This window comes from Ranitomeya imitator, chromosome 2 (genome assembly GCF_032444005.1).
Source record: "Ranitomeya imitator isolate aRanImi1 chromosome 2, aRanImi1.pri, whole genome shotgun sequence".
NCBI lineage: Eukaryota > Metazoa > Chordata > Amphibia > Anura > Dendrobatidae > Ranitomeya > Ranitomeya imitator.
This window is the reverse complement of record NC_091283.1, coordinates 333,302,432-333,325,872: the sequence shown is the minus strand read 5'-3', so window position 1 is coordinate 333,325,872 and position 23,441 is coordinate 333,302,432. Positions and strand designations below refer to the sequence as shown.

The window sequence follows — 23,441 nt, the reverse complement described above, 5'->3', positions numbered from 1 at the left end:
TTTTCCAATTTGTCCCGAGTAGGCTGATATATGGGGGGGGAACCACCGTTTGGGCGCATGGCAGAGCTCGGAAGGGAAGGAACGCCATTTGGAATGCAGACTTAGATGGATTGGTCTGCAGGCCTCACATCGCGTTTGCAGAGCCCCTGATGTACCTAAACAGTAGAAACCCCCACAAGTGACCCCATATTGGAAATTAGACCCCCCAAGGAACTTATCTAGATGTGTTGTGAGAACTTTGAACCCCCAAGTGTTTCACTACAGTTTATAACACAGAGCCGTGAAAATAAAAAATCTTTTTTTTTCCCACAAAAATTATTTTTTAGCCCCCAGTTTTGTATTTTCCCAAGGGTAACAGGTAAAAGTTGCTGTCCAATTTGTCCTAAGTACGCCGATACCCCGTATGTTGAGCTAAACCCCTGTTTGGGCTCACGGGAGAGCTCGGAAGGGAAGGAGCACTGTTTTACTTTTTCAACGCAGAATTGGCTGGAATTGAGATCGGACGCCATGTCGCATTTGGAGAGCCCCTGATGTGCCTAAACATTGGAAACCTCCCAATTCTAACTGAAACCCTAACCCAAACACACCCCTAACCCTAATCTCAACCATAACCCTAACCACACCCCTAATCCCAACCCTAATCCCAACCGTAAATGTAATCCAAACCCTAGCCTTTAGCCCCAACCCTGACCCTAACTTTAGCCCCAACCCTAACTCTAACCCTAAACGGGAAAATGGAAATAAATACATTTTGTCAAATTTAATTATTTTTCCCTAACTAAGGGAGTGATGAAGTGGGTTTGATTTACTTATATAGTGGGTTTTTTAGCGGATTTTTATGATTGGCAGCCGATACACAAAAAAAGACGCTTTTTGTTGCAAAAAATAGTTTTTGCGTCTCCACATTTTGAGAGCTATAATTTTTCCATATTTTGGTCCACAAGGTCATGTGAGGTCTTGTTTTTTGCGGGACGAGTTGACGTTTTTATTGGTACCATTTTTGGGCACATGACATTTTTTGATCGCATTTTATTCCGATTTTTGTGAAGTAGAATGAACAAAAACCAGCAATTCATGAATTTCTTTTGGGGGGCGCTTATACCGTTCCACGTTTGGTAAAATTGATAGCGTAGTTTTATTTTTCGGGTTAGAATGATTACAGCGATACCTCATTTATATCTTTTTTCATGTTTTGGCGCTTTTATACGACAAAAACTATTTCGTATAACAAATAATTATTTTTGCATCGCTTTACTCTGAGGACTATAACTTTTTAATTTTTTCGTTGATGATGTTGTATGGCAGCTTGTTTTTTGCGGGACAAGATGACGTTTTCAGCAGTACCATGGTTATTTATATCCGTATTTTTGATCACGTGTTATTCCACTATTTTTTTATAGATTTTTTTTTATTTAGGATTTTTTTTTTTTACACATATAAATATTTTTTTTTTCACTTTTTTACATTGCCCCAGGGGGGGACATCACAGTAAAGTAACAGATCGCTGATCTGACACTTTCAATGCACTGTGTCAAATCAGCGATCACACAGACACTGCAAAGAAGCTTCCCGGCGCTTGTTCTGAAAGCCACCTCTCTGCAGGACCCGGAAGGCCCCCCGTGGCCATTTTGGATCCGGGCGTGCAGGGAGTAGAAGGTAGGAGACCCTCGGAGCAACGGGATCACATCGCGTTGCTCTGAGGGTCTCAGAGAAGCACGCAGAGAAGCACGCAGGGAGCCCCCTCCCTGCACGATGCTTCCCTGTCCCGCCGCAACGCTGCGATCATCTTTGATCGCAGTGTGCTGGGGGTCAATGTGCCAGGAGCAGTCCGTGAACGCTCCTGGCACACAGTGCCGGATGTCAGCTGCGATAGTCAGCTGACACCCGGCGGTGATCGGCCGTGCTCCCCCCGTGAGATCCCGTCGGTGGTCATACGGGCCCATACCTGTTATGATCAAGTGACCTTGGAGCAGCATGAAAACTTTCACTGGAGTAGGTGGTAACTATACTGACCGCAAACCCTGATATTAACACCGCAACTAGAAGTAGCCGTGGGGTGTGCCTAACAAAACCTAGACACCTCGACACAGCCGGAGGACTAAATACCCCTATAGATGGAAATAGGAATTCTCCCTTGCCTCAGAGCAGAACCCCAAAGAATAGGCAGCCCCCCACAAATAATGACTGTGAGTAGTAGGGGAAAAGACACACGCAGGCAGGAAACAGGATTTAGCAAAAAGAGGCCACACTAGCTAAAATAGGAAAGGATAGGACAGGATACTAAGCGGTCAGTATTAAAATCCTTCCAAAAATATCCACAGCAGAAAATACAAAAAAACTCCACCATCTAACTAAAGATGTGGAGCGTATATCTGCAACTCCAGAGAATCCAACAAGACTGAGAAAACACTGACACAGTCTAAGCTGGAGAAGAGAAAACAAATGAATAGCACAGAATATAAGCACACTGCATGTGTGCCACAGAAAAAGAAACAGACACTTATCTTTGCTGAATTGGCAGCTAAGCAGGAGAAGCCAGAAAGAGATCCAACACTTCACAAGAAACATTGACAACTGGCAAGGACTAATGAATCCTGCACACCTAAATATCCCAGTCAGAACTGCAATCAGCAGATACACCTGGCCAGGACTGCGACTCAGAGACAACTGCATTCCCACCTACAACCACTGGAGGGAACCCAAAAGCAGAATTCACAACACATACCACCTCGATGGGATAGTACGTCTAATGTCAGAAAGGGGTTAATAGTGCAGAGCTGACGATCTCAAGCATTTGGAAGAGGCAATGGAGACCTTAATGACCAGAGGGATTTTTGGTTTTGCATTTTCATTTTTGCTCCCCTTCTTCTCAGAGCCATAACTTTTTTTATTTTGTGGTAAATATTGCCATGTGAGGGCTTTTTTATTTTGCCGGTTTTGTTGTACTTTTGAATAAGGGCATTGATCTTAACATATAGTGTACTGGAAAACGGGAAAAAAATTCCAAGTGCGGTGAAATTGCAAAAAAGTGCAATAACCACACTTATTTTTTGCTTAGCTTTTTTGCTAGGTTCACTAAATACTAAAACTGACCTGCAATTATGATTCTCCAGGTTATTACGAGTTCATAGACCCCAAACATGTTTAGGTTTTTTTTTATCTAAGTGCTGAAAAAAATTCCAAACTTAGTTAAAAAATAATAAATTGAGCCATTTTCCAATACCCGTAGATTCTCCATTTTTCGCGATCTTGGGTTGGGGGAGGGCTGATTTTTCTCCGCAGCGAGCTGACGTTTTTAATGATACCATTTTGGTGCAGAAACGATCTTTTAATCGCCAGTTATTGCATTTTAATGCAATATCGTGGTGAGCAAAAAAACATACCGTTTATACTCGCGTATAAGCCGAGATTTTCAGCCCTTTTTTTAGGCTGAATGTGCCCCTCTTGGCTTAAACACGAGTCATTGTCCCAGGGGGGTCGGCGGGGGAGGGGGAGCAGCAGCTGTGACATACTCACCTGCTCCCGGTGCGGTCCCTGGCAGCTTCCCTGATGGTCTTCTCCGGGCGCTGACAGCTTCTTCCAGCATTGAGCGGTCACATGGTACCGCTCATTACAGTAATGAATATGGACGCGACTCCATTCCCATAGGGGTGGAGCCACATATTCATTATTGTAATGAGCGGTACCGGTGACCTCTCAACGCTGGAAGAAGCTGTCAGCGCCCGGAGAAGACCATCAGGGAAGCTGCCAGGGACCGCAACGGGAGCAGGTGAGTATAATGGGGAGGGTGAGCAACATTGCGTGATGTACACTTGTCCTAGTTCCACCGCCAGGTGCAGCTCCATCTTCCACATCCTCTGCTGTGACGCTCAGGTCAGGTCAAATATGTGTATGTTTGATTTTTTTTTTATCGTTTTATTTTAAATAGGGCAAAAGGGGGGTGATTTGAACTTTTATTTTTTTATATTTTTAAAAACATTTTTTTTTAACTTTTGTCATGCTTCAATAGTCTGCATGTTAAATGTTGCTGTCAGCGTTTGGCAACGGCATTTAACGGGTTAATAGCCGAGGGTGGATCGCGATTTCACCCGCGACTGTTCCTTGAACAGGTCAGCTGTTTTGAACAGCTGACATGTGCCAGGAAAAATGTGGGCTCACCGCCGGAGCCCACATCAAAGGGAAGGTGTCAGACATCGGCGTACATTTACACCTGATGTTGGAAAGGGGTTAAGGACTACCATGGAGTTACAGACTCCGATAACTGAGGCAGGGCAATCCCACCACAATCAAACTATCATACAGATGAACAGGTAAAAAAGACCCCCTATTATTCTACGATACAACTCCAACAAGAACGTATGTATGAGGGGAGAGCTCAAACACTAAACCTAAGTTGCATTCATTAATGGTGGACCATTGGAGCTATTATGAGTCCTGAGCAGAAGAGTAGAGAAATTTTAATTTCCCCCATTTCAGGATAGATTCTGCTACAGATGGATCTGGATAAGTTGGAAACTTGGGCTGAAAGGTGGCAGATGAGGTTTAACAATGATAAATGTAAGGTTATACACATGGGAAGAGGGAATCAATATCACCATTACACACTGAACGGGAAACCACTGGGTAAATCTGACAGGGAGAAGGACTTGGGGATCCTAGTTAATGATAAACTTACCTGGAGCAGCCAGTGCCAGGCAGCAGCTGCCAAGGCAAACAGGATCATGGGGTGCATTAAAAGAGGTCTGGATACACATGATGAGAGCATTATACTGCCTCTGTACAAATCCCTAGTTAGACCGCACATGGAGTACTGTGTCCAGTTTTGGGCACCGGTGCTCAGGAAGGATATAATGGAACTAGAGAGAGTACAAAGGAGGGCAACAAAATTAATAAAGGGGATGGGAGAACTACAATACCCAGATAGATTAGCGAAATTAGGATTATTTAGTCTAGAAAAAAGACGACTGAGGGGCGATCTAATAACCATGTATAAGTATATAAGGGGACAATACAAATATCTCGCTGAGGATCTGTTTATACCAAGGAAGGTGACGGGCACAAGGGGGCATTCTTTGCGTCTGGAGGAGAGAAGGTTTTTCCACCAACATAGAAGAGGATTCTTTACTGTTAGGGCAGTGAGAATCTGGAATTGCTTGCCTGAGGAGGTGGTGATAGCGAACTCAGTCGAGGGGTTCAAGAGAGGCCTGGATGTCTTCCTGGAGCAGAACAATATTGTATCATACAATTATTAGGTTCTGTAGAAGGACGTAGATCTGGGGATTTATTATGATGGAATATAGGCTGAACTGGATGGACAAATGTCTTTTTTCGGCCTTACTAACTATGTTACTATGTTATGTTACAATCAGAATTCCTGAGGATTGAAAGCATAATGTAATTTATAACATAGAGTGAATCCATGAAACCAGGGCTTGAGCCAACACATCTCCTGCAGTTGTGAATAAATGTAAGTTACAGCCATCAGCCGCACAGTGGAGGCCGGGGTCACACTAGAGAGGAATATGGATGAGGGAGAGGAGTAAAAACAACGCATTGCACACGGACCAATGTTTCTCTATGGGGCAGCTCCCATCAGCCGTATATTTCTCGGCCGTATATTACAAGCTGAGAAAATCGCAGCATGCTGCATTTGTCAGCGTATGGCACAAAAAATCCCCCAATGAAAGTCTATTTGGGCGAGAAAAATACGGATTACACATGGACCATACGTGTGAAATACGCACTGGTGTCCTATAGAAAAGCCAATAATTCAGCGCGGTGTACAGTAAAATCACACTGACAGGTAAAAATAGGATACAGAAAATAAATGTCTACACATAGTATAGATGTGTGTGTGCGTGTGTGTGTGTCTGTGTGTATGTATGTATGTATGTGTGTGTGTATATGTGCGTGCGTGAATGCATGCATGCATGTATGTATGTATGTATGTATGTATGTATGTATGTATGTATGTATGTGTATGTATATATATATATCGGTCAGCACGGTGGCGCAGTGGTTAGCACTTCAGCCTTGCAGCGCTGGGGTCCTGGGTTCAAACCCCACCAAGGACAAAATCTGCAAACAGTTTGTATGTTCTCCCCGTGTTTGCGTGGGTTTCCTCCGGGCACTCCGGTTTCCTCCCACATTCCAAAGACATACTGATAGGTAATTTAGATTGTGAGCCCCATTTTTTGATGATAATGTGTGCAAAAAATGTAAAGCGCTGCGGAATATGTTAGCGCTATATAAAAATAAGGATTATTATTATAATATGTCTTGTAGATTGTGAGCCTTCGCGGGCAGGGTCCTCTCTCCTCCTGTACCAGTTGTGACTTGTATTGTTCAAGAATATTGTACTTCTTTTTATTATGTATACCCCTCCTCACATGTAAAGCGCCATGGAATAAATGCCGCTATAATAATAAATAATAATAATATGTCATTGACACACAAATATATATATATATATATTTATCTACTATATAATTGTCTAAGGGTCACTTCCGTCTTTCTGTCTGTCTGTCTTTCTGTCTGTCACGGAAATCCGAAGTCGCTGATTGGTCGTGGCCAAAAGGCCACAACCAATCAGCGACGGGCACAGTCCAGCCGCGAAATGGCCCCTCCCTACTCCCCTGCTGTCAGTGCCCGCTCCATACTCCCCTCCAGTCAGCGCTCACACAAGGGTTAATGGCAGCGTTAACGGACTGCGTTATGCCGCGGTGTAACGCACTCCGTTAACGCTGCTATTGACCCTGTGTGACCAATAGTAAAAAGATCTAATGTTAAAAATAATAAAAAGAAATAAAAAATCATTAAATAAAAAATAGTTATATACTCACCCTCTGTCGGCCCCCGGATACAGCCCAGGCCTTTCCCGCTCCTCGCGACGCTCAGGTCCATGCATTGCGGTCTCGCGATATGATGACGTAGCAGTCTCGCGAGACCGCTACGTCATCATCTCGCGAGACCGCAATGCACTCTTGGGACCGGAGCGTCGCATCGGTAAACGCTTCACCTGGATCCGGGGGCCGACGGAAGGTGAGTATATAACTATTTTTTATTTTAATTCTCTTTTTAACAGGTATATGGTGCCCACATTGCTTTATACTACGTGGGCTGTGTTATATACTACATGGCTGTGCTATATACTACATGGCTGGGCAATATACTACGTGGCTGGGCAATATACTACGTGGCTGGGCAATATACTACGTGGGCTGTGCAATATACTACGTGGCTGGACAATATACTACATGGGCTGTGCAATATACTACGTCACTGGGCAATATGCTACGTGGCTGGGCAATATACTACGTGGGCTGCGTTATACGCTACTTGGCTGTGCTATATTTCTCTGCTGTATCTGTGCATCATGAATCGTGGTATGTGTTAAAGAGGGGGGCCCACTGAGATTCTTTTGCCCAGGGCCCTCAAAAACCTGGAGCCGGACCTGGCTTCACTGATTGTCCACGCCCGCCCGCGAACAATCAGCAACAGTCGCAGTCCGCCCGCGAATTGGCGTGGAATTTTAGCCACGCTTCGCTAATTGGTCGCGGCCGGCCAAATCTTTTGTATAAATTGCATTATTCTGAAAACTTCATAAATAAACTACATACATATTCTACAATACCCGATGAGTTAGAATCGGGCTACCATCTAGTATTTAATACAGAGCTAGATAGCAAAAGACGACAATTGAATTACCGGCTTTTCTGCTATCTTCTTATCAAACCCGACAGCATATGAGACATGGTTTACATACTGTAAACCATTTCATATCCCATATATTATTACATATTCCTCACTAATAATGTTGTGTGTGCAAAATTTGGGAGTTCTAGGTGTTAAAATAAAAGGTTAACTCACGGAAAAAACTGTTGTGGGCTCCCGCGCAATTTTCTCCGCCAGAGTGGGAAAGCCAGTGGCTGAGGGCAGATATTAATAGCCTGGAGAGGGTCCATGGTTATTGGCCCCCCTGGCTGAAAACATCTGCCCCCAGCCACCCCAGAAAAGGCGCATCTGTAAGATGTGCGCCTGGCACTGGGAATGAATGGAATGCAGGGGAATGCAGCTTCGTTGACTTGCGGTGCTGCGCCCCCTAGTGGCATAAACTCATATATGAACTCTAGCGTGGGTATTTTTCTGAATATTTTCTCACCCTAGAGTTCATATGAGTTTATGCCACCAGGGGGAGCAGCACCGCAAGTCAACGAAGCTGCATTCCATTCATTCCCCAGTTTTTACAGCCAGTGGTGGCTGCATTAGCAGGCTCCTGGCTGTAAATTTATTTAACCCCTTCAGATGGATTTACAGCATGGGACATGACTGTACGAGGGACAGGTATGGGATATTGTTGCTTTTTTATATTCCTTTTTTTTCAGAAGATAGAGGGACGTCAGCTGGATTGAGCGTACAATAAAGATATTAAAACACCATGTGTATTTATTTCATTAAAATACTTTATTCATAATGTGTGTGTATTTTTAACCCTTTATTACTATTGGATTAATAATGGATAGATGTCTTATTGACATCTCTCCATTATTAACCTGGCTTAATGTCACCTTACATTATCACGGAGACATTAACCCCTTATTACCCCATATCCCACCGCTTCTCGGAGAGAAGAGAGTGGCTAAATGCCAGAATAGGCACATCTTACAGATGTGCCTTTTCTGAGGTGGCTGGGGGGCAGATGTTTTTAGCCAGGGGGGGGCCAATAACCATGGACCCTCTCCAGGCTATTAATATCTGCCCTCAGTCACTGGCTTTACTACTCTGGCGGAGAAAATTGCGTGGGAGCCCACGCCAGTTTTTTACATGATTTAACCCTTTACTTTAACACCTACAGCTAACAAATATTACACACAGACACTTCTAACATTATTAGTGAGGAATGTGTAAAAATATAATGGATATGGAATGGTTTACTTTATGTAAACCATGTCTCATATCCTGTCACGTTTGGGAAGGAGATAGCAAAAGCCGGTAATTGAATTACTGGCTATTCTACTATCTAGCTCTGTATTATATATATATATATATATATATATATATATATATATATATATATATATATATATATATATATATATATATAGATATATATGTGTCTCACTGACACTGGCCTTAGAGATATATAGTTTATCACAATCCTCCTTGAAGTTTTCGGTTTAAAAGAAATTGAAAATTTAGGATAAAGGGAAACTCTGTTGTTATTGTACAGAAATTCACACTTGGCCTCACTGCACATTTAATGCAGTCGATCATAAAAGCAAAGTTTGGCCAGAAAGACTGGACCTGGTCTTGTAGGGACCATATGATCACATTCAGCAGCACAGAAGGGAGAGAAGGGAGATTCATCCAATAAGATATCAGGGTTCTAGGAAGCCAACAGCATCATTACCCTCCGCTTTCTCTTACAGGCCCATCATGATAATTTTCTTCAAGTGATTTTCTAACTTGTCAGCACATTCTAAGTACACTGTCATTTTACTTTGTAATTTACAGATCTGGACAGGTAACGTCTCCTAATTTTAGGGGGTAGGTGGATCCTCCAAGCTGTATGTTCCATAGAAAAGGGCTTTCAATGCCAAAAGCCATTTGAAGATTTTAGGTGGAGGAGAATGTTGTGGTCGAGAGGCAAAATGGTGACCACACGATTGTGATACGACCGGACTACACTGAGTGTTTTTGGTTTTACTATTCTCTTTTGTGTCTTCAGGTTTCTTGGTGGTGTGTGAACATGTTCTTACAGACTTGTTCACTGTGCAAGTAGCCCATGTGTTCCTGTTTCCATAATTGTTCTCTTGTGTCTACAAGACTGGGGAGTTCCACCACTCCTCTTGGGCTATCTGCACAAAAGCTGTTCTACCCTGTATGCACACATGGATTTTTTCCTCTCTGAACCCTGTTCACACAGGTTATATACAGATGATCAGGTTTTTAAATACATCAGATAGGGATTGCATACATTAGTTAGGACTGCTCTGATAAGGGTATACCGTGAAGATTGGTAGAGCAGCTTAGTATACATTTTTTGCAAAAAACGTATCAACCAAATACCCTGTTTTTTACATCTTTTACTAGCACTTGCGGATTACTGCAACATTTTTTCAAACTGAGTGTTTTTGGTTTTACTATTCTCTTTTGTGTCTTCAGGTTTCTTGGTGGTGTGTGAACATGATCATACAGACTTGTTCACTGTGCAAGTAGCCCATGTGTTCCTGTTTCCATAATTGTTCTCTTGTGTCTACAAGACTGGGGAGTTCCACCACTCCTCTTGGGCTATCTGCACAAAAGCTGTTCTACCCTGTATGCACACATGGATTTTTTCCTCTCTGAACCCTGTTCACACAGGTTATATACAGATGATCAGGTTTTTAAATACATCAGATAGGGATTGCATACATTAGTTAGGACTGCTCTGATAAGGGTATACCGTGAAGATTGGTAGAGCAGCTTAGTATACATTTTTTGCAAAAAACGTATCAACCAAATACCCTGTTTTTTACATCTTTTACTAGCACTTGCGGATTACTGCAACATTTTTTCAAACTGAGTGTTTTTGGTTTTACTATTCTCTTTTGTGTCTTTATGTAAACCATGTCTCATATCCTGTCAGGTTTGGGAAGGAGATAGCAAAAGCCGGTAATTGAATTACTGGCTATTCTACTATCTAGCTCTGTATTATATATATATATATATATATATATATATACATATAGATATAGATATATATGTGTCTCACTGACACTGGCCTTAGAGATATATAGTTTATCACAATCCTCCTTGAAGTTTTCGGTTTAAAAGAAATTGAAAATTTAGGATAAAGGGAAACTCTGTTGTTATTGTACAGAAATTCACACTTGGCCTCACTGCACATTTAATGCAGTCGATCATAAAAGCAAAGTTTGGCCAGAAAGACTGGACCTGGTCTTGTAGGGACCATATGATCACATTCAGCAGCACAGAAGGGAGAGAAGGGAGATTCATCCAATAAGATATCAGGGTTCTAGGAAGCCAACAGCATCATTACCCTCCGCTTTCTCTTACAGGCCCATCATGATAATTTTCTTCAAGTGATTTTCTAACTTGTCAGCACATTCTAAGTACACTGTCATTTTACTTTGTAATTTACAGATCTGGACAGGTAACGTCTCCTAATTTTAGGGGGTAGGTGGATCCTCCAAGCTGTATGTTCCATAGAAAAGGGCTTTCAATGCCAAAAGCCATTTGAAGATTTTAGGTGGAGGAGAATGTTGTGGTCGAGAGGCAAAATGGTGACCACACGATTGTGATACGACCGGACTACACCACCGATAAATCAGCCACAACCGGTGACTGAGAAGAATCTGTGACTTCTCTGCATTTAGTGGTTGCTACTCACCTGGGTAGTCATATGTAAGAATCTCCTCTTTACACCACTCATCACCCCTCACATATGTATCTGTAGTATTAATATGGGTCAGATCTTCACCCTGAAACAAATATTGTAAAAGTCACAGACAGATGGAGAAGTCACATCTATGATCAGCTCTAATCCTACCATCTCCACTGTTCTCATTACACAAGTATAAAACATATAATACTGGTGGATAAAACAAGACTGAGCACAAGACCTTCACAGCCGTCTACACATCATAGGGGAGATCTCATGACACCTTCTCTCCATCTACCTGATGATCCTGAGGAACACTGGGATTTTCTTGTTTACAGTCCTGTGGAAGAAGAGGACGGGGAAATCTCTCTGGTGTTGTCCTCTTACTGGATAGATCTGGAGGAAACACATACAGGGACTGAATTCATTCTTTACATACAGATAATTAGATGTTGTGTGTATTTAGTCCTGTCTATTACCTGGTGATGTGAGGGGCTGGGGAACCTCCATCATGACATCCTTGTACAGATATTTGTGTCCTTCTAAATACTCCCACTCCTCCATGGAGAAATAGACAGAGACATCCTGACATCTTATAGGAACCTGACACATACAATGATATCGTCATCCCCCGATCCCTTCATAGCGTTACTGTATAATGTCCCAGCATTCCCAACAGTGTCACCTCTCCAGTCAGCAGCTCAGTCATCTTGTAGATGAGTTCTAGGATCTTCTGGTCATTGATGTCCTCATGTACCAGGGGGTCAGGTGGAGGCCCCGTGATTGGGCTCAGGGGTCTTCCCCTTCCCTCAGACACAGGGTCCTGACAGCGATCACTAGAGGTCTTCTTCACTACTGTGTAATCCTGGTAATGGAAAGACACATTAATAAATCTCACTACAGACATTTCCAGAGTCCTCACCTCTCCATTTCTGTCCATCTCTTATTCCCATAGATAAGAATGATGTAATGTGACGTCATCAGAATCTCTCACCTCTCCAGTAAGCCGGAAGAGGATCTCTAGGGTGAGGTGTATTATCCTCGCCGCCATCTTGTCTCTGTCCATATCCATCCTTGATAGTTAAATCAGGAAAATTCTCTTATATAGAAGATCTTCACTGAGAGGATCCGATATTGTAGAGACCTGAATGAGAAGAAGATGTAACATCACAAAAATCCTGTGTAATAATACTATTAATGGAGATAATAAGGGAAACATATAACGATATAGTACTTGTAGATATTGTATTCTTAGTCTTGTATAGACTGGAACATAAGTTGAATTACTGACAAAGACATCTCCTCCATGCTCCCAATCACTGGCTATGTTACTCACTGCTTCGGCAACTGATTGGCTGTAGGAATTACAAGTTTGTTAGGACTGAGCAGAAAATACAGAGACTGGTGGGGACCCAAACAGCAATGGTATTTTTGTTATTTTACAGTATTTAGTTTCCTTATATCTACTAATAAAACCTATATATTTAGGCCACAGACAACAAGCAGTTTCTTCCTCGGAGTCGGCAGCTGAATACGTTTCTCATAGACTCATCTTCCATAACGCTAATTCTCATCTCATTTACCGACACTGGAATCGGCATTAGCAATACTGCAGGAGATATTCATTACACGTGACAGGAGAAATAACTACTTCATGATGAGGACGACATCTTCATCTTCTACTACGGCTCTAGAAACAGATTTCTCCAGAGTCCGTCACTGACTCCATCACCACCGGCCGTCTATATGAAGGTTTCCCGTCTTCCCCGCACGGTCATCTTCTATCACGTTAGATCTCAGGTCTGATTCACACACAGAAGTTTGAGGCTTTTATAAGAGATTTTTTGTAAGAACCAAGACAGGAGTTATTTGATGTCAATGTCTCCATGTACAGTGTTTTGTTTTCTCTGGATATGATGTTTCTTGGGGGAATTTTCCCGTTGGCTTCCAAATGTTACATAAAAAACATTATACTGTGTAGAGGCCCCGTACTATGAGAATAATACATGTTTCCTTGGTTCTCGTCTTTCATATTTGGGTCATTTGTATCTATCAACGTAAAAGCAACAAAACCATTGTGATTCTTCTAAGGAGACAACACAAAACCCCCTAAATATAACATTTCTATAACAACCCCACAATCTGTGACTCTTCAGGGTAAATCGCTCTCTCCCCATTGGATTAGAGCTGATACTATGAAGCTAAAGGGACTAAACAGACTTTCTGTCACCTCCATAAAGGGGCACTTCTCAGTGTTTGTCAGAACTGTCCGAGGTTTATTAGAGGTGATAGCTCCCCCCAATTAGAGGGGACACCTGTGGATATTGGGGTCTTTACCTGCTACAGTCCTGGTGGGATTTACTCGGTAAAGATGATGTTAGACGAACGTCACGATCAAATAAGATCAGACTGAAGGAACATCGCTCCTCTATTCGGCTCTATGGATCTAGGACCTGTGATGAGGTCACCGGAGGGGAGGAGTCAGGGGTCACATGATCAGGGGCCTCAGTGTATGCAGGACTCTGCTGTGCTGGTTGTCATGGTGCTGGATGAGGGGAAGTTTATGTGTGGGGTCAGGAGGGGTTTACAGTGTGTATGGAGCAGAGCCGTGTGTGTACGGTTTACGGAGCGGAGCTCTGTGCGCGGAGTCCAGTGTGCGCTGACCCCTGGGTGCACGGACCCTTCTGTGTACACTGTATACACCCATATACCCCAAGCTTCAGTCGCAGACCGCTCTGTGAACGCTGTATACACCCGTATACCCCCAGCTTCAGTCGCAGACCCCTCTATGTACACTGTATACACCCATATACCCCCAGCTTCGGTCACAGACCCCTCTGTGTACACTGTATACACCCATATACCCCCAGCTTCGGTCACAGACCCCTATGTGTACACTGTATATACACGTATACACCCAGCTTCGGTCACAGACCCCTCTGTGTACACTGTATATACCCGTATACACCCAGCTTCGGTCACAGACCCTTCTGTGTACACTGCATACACCCATATACCCCCAGCTTCGGTCACAGACCCCTCTGTGTACACTGCATACACCCATATACCCCCAGCTTCGGTCACAGACCCCTCTGTGTACGCTGTGTACACCCGTATACACCCAGCTTCGGTCACAGACCCTTCTGTGTACACTGTATACACCCATATACCCCCAGCTTCGGTCACAGACCCCTCTGTGTACACTGCATACACCCATATACCCCCAGCTTCGGTCACAGACCCCTCTGTGTACACTGTATATACCCGTATACACCCAGCTTCGGTCACAGACCCTTCTGTGTACACTGCATATACCCGTATACCCCCAGCTTCGGTCACAGACCCTTCTGTGTACACTGTATACACCCATATACCCCCAGCTTCGGTCGCAGACCCCTCTATGTACACTGTATACACCTGTATACCCCCAGCTTCGGTCACAGACCCCTCTATGTACACTGTATACACCCATATACCCCCAGCTTCGGTCGCAGACCCCTCTATGTACACTGTATACACCTGTATACCCCCAGCTTCGGTCACAGACCCCTCTATGTACACTGTATACACCTGTATACTCCCAGCTTCGGTCGCAGACCCCTCTGTGTACACTGTATACATCTGTATACCCCCAGCTTTGGTCGCAGACCCCTCTGTGTACGCTGTATACACCCGTATACCCCCAGCTTCGGTCATAGACCCTTCTGTGTACACTGTATACACCCATATACCCCCAGCTTCAGTCGCAGACCCCTCTGTGTACACTGTATACATCTGTATACCCCCAGCTTCGGTCGCAGACCCCTCTGTGTATGCTGTATACACCCGTATACCCCAGCTTCGGTCACAGACCCTTCTGTGTACACTGTATACACCCATATACCCCCAGCTTCAGTCGCAGACCCCTCTGTGTACACTGTATACATCTGTATACCCCCAGCTTCGGTCGCAGACCCCTCTGTGTACGCTGTATACACCCGTATACCCCAGCTTCGGTCACAGACCCTTCTGTGTACACTGTATACACCCATATACCCCCAGCTTCAGTCGCAGACCCCTCTGTGTACACTGTATACATCTGTATACCCCCACCTTCGCTCACAAACCTCGCAGCTCTCTCTCACACTGTAGAACTGATACCGGACACACAAGGTAAAACTGCGGTCGTCGGCCTCTCGTCTCTCTCACATACAGTGGGGAGAAAAGTATTTAGTCAGCCACCAATTGTGCAGGTTCTCCCACTTAAAAAAGATGAGAGAAGCCTGTACATGACATCATAGGTAGACCACAACTATGAGAGACAAAATGAGAAAACAAATCCAGAAAATCACCTTGTCTGATTTAGCAAGGTTTATTTTGCAAATTATGGTGGAAAATAAGTATTTAGTCATTAACAAAAGTTCATCTCAATATTTTGTTATACTGTATTATAAGACGCATCGGATTATAACACGCACCCCAAATTTTGAGGAGAAAAATAGGAAAAAAACGTATTTTAATAAAATGGCGGTGCTTCTTATAATCCATTATTATTATTATTATACATTTTTATAGCGCCATTTATTCCATGGCGCTTTACATGTGAATACGGGGCAAATATAGACAAATACATTAAACATGAGCAGATAACAAGGCACACGAGTACATAAGGAGGGAGGACCCTGCCCGCGAGGGCTCACAGTCTGCAGGGGGTGGGTGAGGATACACTAGGAGAGGGAAGAGCTGGCTGTGCGGCTGTTCCATGTGCCTTATTCCATGTTCCATGTGCCTTATTGCTTACCGGGGGTGGTGGCTGGGGTGAAGCGGGGTCCCAGGGGCACTACTGACGGAGGCAAGAGTGGAGCATCGCTGCAGGCCGTAGGCTGGGATGAGGGGGTGTTTGGATGTGCTCCGCTGCCGGTATTTGGTGGTGCAGGGGCTCTTCCGACATTTTGTGAAAGCCCAAAGCCCCCGCACTTACATGGTTCACTATGCGGTGCACTCTGGGAAAATGGCTGAAATCTCCATCTGCATATGCGCCGCCCCCGGCAGCCATTTTCCCAGAGTCCACCGCATAGTAAACCATGTGAGAGCTGGGCTGTCACAAAAGAGCCCCCACACCACCTAACACCATCAGTGGCGCACATCCGATCCCAGCCTGCAGCAGCACTCCACTCTTGCCTCTTCCAGCAGCGACCATGGGACCCTGCTCCACCATGGCCGTAAAGGTATATCTGCATACTAAGACACACCCCCCATTTTCCCCAAAAAATTTTGGGGAAAAACTGCGTTTTATAATCTGAAAAATACGGTATATCCTTTGGTGACAATGACAGAGGTCAAATGTTTTCTGTAAGTCTTCACAAGGTTGGCACACCCTGTTGGTGGTATGTTGGCCCATTCCTCTTTGCAGATCTCCTCTAGAGCAGCGATGTTTTGGGCCTGTCGCTGGGCAACACAGACTTTCAACTCCCTCCAAAGGTTTTCTATGGGTTTGAGATCTGGAGACTGGCAAGGCCACTACAGGACCTTCATATGCTTCTTTCAAAGCCACTCCTTCGTTGTCCTGGCGGTGAGCTTGAGATCATTATCATGCTGAAAGACCCAGCCATGTTTCATCCTCAATGCCCTTGCTGATGGAAGGAGGTTTGCACTCAAAATCTCACTATACATGGCCCCATTCATTCTTTAATGTACACAAACCAGTCGTCCTGGTCCCTTTGCAGAGAAATGGCTCCAAAGCATGATGTTGCCACCCCAATGCTTCACAGTAGGTATGGTCATCTTTGTATGCAACTCAGCATTCTGTCTCCCCCCAACACGATGACTTTTGTTTCTACCAAACAGTTCTACTTTGGTTTCATCAGACCATATGACATTCTCCCAATACTCCTCTAGATAATCCAAATGCTCTCTAGAAAACTTCAGACGAGCCCGGACATGCACTGGCTTAAGCAGGGGGACACGTCTGGCACTGCAGGATCTGAGTCCCTGGTGGCATAGTATGTTACTGATGGTAGCTTTTGTTACTGTGGTCCCAGCTCTATGCAGATCATTCACTAGGTCCCCCCATCTGGTTCTGGGATTTTTCTCACTGTTCTTGTGATCATTTTGACCCCACGGGATGAGATCTTGCATGGAGCCCAGATTGAGGGAGATTATTATTAGTCTTGTATGTCTTCCATTTTTTTTTGCTCCCACAGTTGATTTCATCACACCAAGCTGCTTGCCTATTGCAGATTCAGTCTTCCCAGCCTGGTGCAGGGCTACAATTTTGTTTCTGGTGTCCTTCAACAGCTATTTGGTCTTCACCATAGTGGAATTTGGAGTGTGACTGTTTGAGGTTGTGGACAGGTGTCTTTTATACTGATAACAAGTAAAAACAGGTGCCATTACTACAAGTAATGAGTGGAGGACAGAGGAGCCTCTTAAAGAAGAAATTATAGGTCTGTGAGAGCCAGAAATCTTGCATGCTTTAGGTGACCAAATACAGTATTTTCCAGCATAATATGCAAAATAAATCTTGCCAAATCAGACAAGAAGATTTTTTGGATTTGTTTTCTCATTTTAACTCTCATAGTTGTGGTCTACCTATGATGTCAATTATAGGCCTCTCTCATCTTTTTAAGTGGGAGAACATGCACAATTGGTGGCTGACTAAATACTTTTCTTTCTCCACTGTATACTGATAACATAAGATGGAGTCAGACGAACCCTCCTACAAAACGTGCGAACAAAGTCATTACTACAGGACTGTATGAGAAAAGGAATTATTCTACAAGAAACTCTGGGGCCACAAATAAGAGAATCTGGGTCCTGTGGCTGGATACTCCGTGCCCCCAGGGTGTTAAGTCCAGACGGGGTCTTTTGTCCCTGTAGCTTCTCTAATCGGTATAACGAGACTCTGATTTTGGTCATATAAAGAGGGTTGCCGTAAAATAGAAACTGCCTGAATATGAGACCTTCTCTGATCTCTGTGTCCTGTGTAAGAATTATGGAGATAGCGCTATTCTTCTGTATAATGGGGCATGGTGCTGGGGCCTGAATATGAGACCTTGTCTGATCTCTGTGTCCTATGTAAGAACTATGGACATAGCGCTATTCTTCTGTATAATGGGGCATGGTGCTGGGGCCTGAATATGAGACCTTGTCTGATCTCTGTGTCCTGTGTAAGAACTATGGAGATAGCGCTATTCTTCTGTATAATGGGGCATGGCGCTGGGGCCTGAATATGAGACCTTGTCTGATCTCTGTGTCCTCTGTAAGAACTATGGAGATCGCGCTATTCTTCTGTATAATGGGGCATGGTGCTGGGGCCTGAATATGAGACCTTGTCTGATCTCTGTGTCCTGTGTAAGAACTATGGAGATAGCGCTATTCTTCTGTATAATGGGGCATGGCGCTGGGGCCTGAATATGAGACCTTGTCTGATCTCTGTGTCCTCTGTAAGAACTATGGAGATCGCGCTATTCTTCTGTATAATGGGGCATGGCGCTGGGGCCTGAATATGAGACCTTGTCTGATCTCTGTGTCCTCTGTAAGAACTATGGAGATAGCGCTATTCTTCTGTATAATGGGGCATGGCGCTGGGGCCTGAATATGAGACCTTGTCTGATCTCTGTGTCCTGTGTAAGAACTATGGAGATCACGTTATTCTTCTGTATAATGGGGCATGGCGCTGGGGCCTGAATATGAGACCTTGTCTGATCTCTGTGTCCTATGTAAGAACTATGGAGATAGCGCTATTCTTCTGTATAATGGGGCATGGCGCTGGGGCCTGAATATGAGACCTTGTCTGATCTCTGTGTCCTCTGTAAGAACTATGGAGATAGCGCTATTCTTCTGTATAATGGGGCATGGCGCTGGGGCCTGAATATGAGACTTTGTCTGATCTCTGTGTCCTATGTAAGAACTATGGAGATAGCGCTATTCTTCTGTATAATGGGGCATGGCGCTGGGGCCTGAATATGAGACCTTGTCTGATCTCTGTGTCCTATGTAAGAACTATGGAGATAGCGCTATTCTTCTGTATAATGGGGCATGGCGCTGGGGCCTGAATATGAGACCTTGTCTGATCTCTGTGTCCTATGTAAGAACTATGGAGATAGCGCTATTCTTCTGTATAATGGGGCATGGCGCTGGGGCCTGAATATGAGACCTTGTCTGATCTCTGTGTCCTGTGTAAGAACTATGGAGATCGCGCTATTCTTCTGTATAATGGGGCATGGCGCTGGGGCCTGAATATGAGACCTTGTCTGATCTCTGTGTCCTGTGTAAGAACTATGGAGATCGCGCTATTCTTCTGTATAATGGGGCATGGCGCTGGGGCCTGAATATGAGACCTTGTCTGATCTCTGTGTCCTGTGTAAGAACTATGGAGATAGCGCTATTCTTCTGTATAATGGGGCATGGCGCTGGGGCCTGAATATGAGACCTTGTCTGATCTCTGTGTCCTGTGTAAGAACTATGGAGATCGCGCTATTCTTCTGTATAATGGGGCATGGCGCTGGGGCCTGAATATGAGACCTTGTCTGATCTCTGTGTCCTGTGTAAGAACTATGGAGATCGCGCTATTCTTCTGTATAATGGGGCATGGCGCTGGGGCCTGAATATGAGACCTTGTCTGATCTCTGTGTCCTGTGTAAGAACTATGGAGATCGCGCTATTCTTCTGTATAATGGGGCATGGCGCTGGGGCCTGAATATGAGACCTTGTCTGATCTCTGTGTCCTGTGTAAGAACTATGGAGATCGCGCTATTCTTCTGTATAATGGGGCATGGCGCTGGGGCCTGAATATGAGACCTTGTCTGATCTCTGTGTCCTGTGTAAGAACTATGGAGATCGCGCTATTCTCCTGTATAATGGGGCATGGTGCTGGGGCCTGAATATGAGACCTTGTCTGATCTCTGTGTCCTGTGTAAGAACTATGGAGATAGCGCTATTCTCCTGTATAATGGGGCATGGTGCTGGGGTCTGAATATGAGACCTTGTCTGATCTCTGTGTCCTGTGTAAGAACTATGGAGATCGCGCTATTCTTCTGTATAATGGGGCATGGCGCTGGGGCCTGAATATGAGACCTTGTCTGATCTCTGTGTCCTGTGTAAGAACTATGGACATAGCGCTATTCTTCTGTATAATGGGGCATGGCGCTGGGGCCCGAATATGAGACCTTGTCTGATCTCTGTGTCCTGTGTAAGAACTATGGAGATCGCGCTATTCTTCTGTATAATGGGGCATGGCGCTGGGGCCTGAATATGAGACCTTGTCTGATCTCTGTGTCCTGTGTAAGAACTATGGAGATAGCGCTATTCTTCTGTATAATGGGGCATGGTGCTGGGGCCTGAATATGAGACCTTGTCTGATCTCTGTGTCCTGTGTAAGAACTATGGAGATAGTGCTATTCTTCTGTATAATGGGGCATGGCTCTGGGGCCTGAATATGAGACCTTGTCTGATCTCTGTGTCCTGTGTAAGAACTATGGAGATCGCGCTATTCTTCTGTATAATGGGGCATGGTGCTGGGGCCTGAATATGAGACCTTGTCTGATCTCTGTGTCCTGTGTAAGAACTATGGAGATAGCGCTATTCTTCTGTATAATGGGGCATGGAGCTGGGGCCTGAATATGAGACCTTGTCTGATCTGTGTGTCCTGTGTAAGAACTATGGAGATCGCGCTATTCTTCTGTATAATGGGGCATGGTGCTGGGGCCTGAATATGAGACCTTGTCTGATCTCTGTGTCCTGTGTAAGAACTATGGAGATCGCGCTATTCTTCTGTATAATGGGGTATGGTGCTGGGGCCTGAATATGAGACCTTGTCTGATCTCTGTGTCCTGTGTAAGAACTATGGAGATCGCGCTATTCTTCTGTATAATGGAGCATGGCTCTGGGGCCTGAATATGAGACCTTGTCTTATCTCTGTGTCCTGTGTGAGAACTATGGAGATCGCGCTATTCTTCTGTATAATGGGGTATGGTGCTGAGCCCTGAATATGAGACCTTGTCTGATCTCTGTGTCCTGTGTAAGAACTATGGAGATCGCGTTATTCTTCTGTATAATGGGGCATGGCGCTGGGGCCTGAATATGAGACCTTGTCTGATCTCTGTGTCCTGTGTAAGAACTATGGAGATCGCGCTATTCTTCTGTATAATGGGGCATGGCGCTGGGGCCTGAATATGAGACCTTGTCTGATCTCTGTGTCATGTGTAAGAACTATGGAGATAGCGCTATTCTTCTGTATAATGGGGCATGGTGCTGGGGCCTGAATATGAGACCTTGTCTGATCTCTGTGTCCTGTGTAAGAACTATGGAGATAGTTCTATTCTTCTGTATAATGGGGCATGGTGCTGGGGCCTGAATATGAGACCTTGTCTGATCTCTGTGTCCTGTGTAAGAACTATGGAGATCGCGCTATTCTTCTGCATAATGGAGCATGGCTCTGGGGCCTGAATATGAGACCTTGTCTGATCTCTGTGTCCTGTGTAAGAACTATGGAGATAGCGCTATTCTTCTGTATAATGGAGCATGGCGCTGGGGCCTGAATATGAGACCTTGTCTTATCTCTGTGTCCTGTGTGAGAACTATGGAGATCGCGCTATTCTTCTGTATAATGGGGCATGGCGCTGAGCCCTGAATATGAGACCTTGTCTGATCTCTGTGTCCTGTGTAAGAACTATGGAGATCGCGTTATTCTTCTGTATAATGGGGCATGGCGCTGGGGCCTGAATATGAGACCTTGTCTGATCTCTGTGTCCTGTGTAAGAACTATGGAGATCGCGCTATTCTTCTGTATAATGGGGCATGGCGCTGGGGCCTGAATATGAGACCTTGTCTGATCTCTGTGTCATGTGTAAGAACTATGGAGATCGCGCTATTCTTCTGTCTAATGGGACATGGCGCTGGGGCCTGAATATGAGACCTTGTCTGATCTCTGTGTCCTGTGTAAGAACTATGGAGATCGCGCTATTCTTCTGTATAATGGGGCATGGCTCTGGGGCCTGAATATGAGACCTTGTCTGATCTCTGTGTCCTGTGTAAGAACTATGGAGATAGTTCTATTCTTCTGTATAATGGGGCATGGTGCTGGGGCCTGAATATGAGACCTTGTCTGATCTCTGTGTCCTGTGTAAGAACTATGGAGATCGCGTTATTCTTCTTTATAATGGGGCATGGCGCTGGGGCCTGAATATGAGACCTTGTCTGATCTCTGTGTCCTGTGTAAGAACTATGGAGATAGCGCTATTCTTCTGTATAATGGAGCATGGCTCTGGGGCCTGAATATGAGACCTTGTCTGATCTCTGTGTCCTGTGTAAGAACTGTGGAGATAGCGCTATTCTTCTGTATAATGGGGCATGGCGCTGGGGCCTGAATATGAGACCTTGTCTTATCTCTGTGTCCTGTGTAAGAACTATGGAGATCGCGCTATTCTTCTGTATAATGGGGCATGACGCTGAGCCCTGAATATGAGACCTTGTCTGATCTCTGTGTCCTGTGTAAGAACTATGGAGATCGCACTATTCTTCTGTATAATGGGGCATGGTGCTTGGGCCTGAATATGAGATCTTGTCTGATCCCTGTGTTCTGTGTAAGAACTATGGAGATCGCGCTATTCTTCTGTATAATGGGGTATGGTGCTGGGGCCTGAATATGAGACCTTCTCTGATCTCTGTGTCCTGTGTAAGAACTATGGAGATAGCGCTATTCTTCTGTATAATGGAGCATGGCTCTGGGGCCTGAATATGAGACCTTGTCTGATCTCTGTGTCCTGTGTAAGAACTATGGAGATAGCGCTATTCTCCTGTATAATGGGGCATGGTGCTGGGGCCTGAATATGAGACCTTCTCTGATCTCTGTGTCCTGTGTAAGAACTATGGAGATCGCGCTATTCTTCTGTATAATGGGGCATGGCGCTGAGCCCTGAATATGAGACCTTGTCTGATCTCTGTGTCCTGTGTAAGAACTATGGAGATCGCGTTATTCTTCTGTATAATGGGGCATGGCGCTGGGGCCTGAATATGAGACCTTGTCTGATCTCTGTGTCCTGTGTAAGAACTATGGAGATAGCGCTATTCTTCTGTA

General features: G+C 44.6%; 1 protein-coding gene across 2 annotated transcripts in view; it reads right to left on the bottom strand.

Annotated features, from left to right (window-relative positions):
- The window catches only part of LOC138663594 (zinc finger protein 271-like), a 31,433-nt gene extending 17,567 nt beyond the window's left edge, over window positions 1-13,866 (bottom strand). Inside the window, exons 1-6 of one of the 2 annotated variants that reach the window (XM_069749854.1) lie at window positions 13,721-13,866; window positions 12,378-12,527; window positions 12,069-12,248; window positions 11,863-11,986; window positions 11,682-11,779; window positions 11,393-11,483 (exon numbers count right to left, since the gene is read on the bottom strand). In XM_069749854.1, the coding sequence (XP_069605955.1) occupies window positions 11,393-11,483; window positions 11,682-11,779; window positions 11,863-11,986; window positions 12,069-12,248; window positions 12,378-12,455 (571 nt within the window). In that variant the 5' untranslated portion in view covers window positions 12,456-12,527; window positions 13,721-13,866. The remainder of the gene's footprint in view (window positions 1-11,392; window positions 11,484-11,681; window positions 11,780-11,862; window positions 11,987-12,068; window positions 12,249-12,377; window positions 12,528-13,720) is intronic. The other variant, XM_069749855.1, reaches the window with a different exon arrangement.
- Window positions 13,867-23,441: the final 9,575 nt, after the last annotated feature.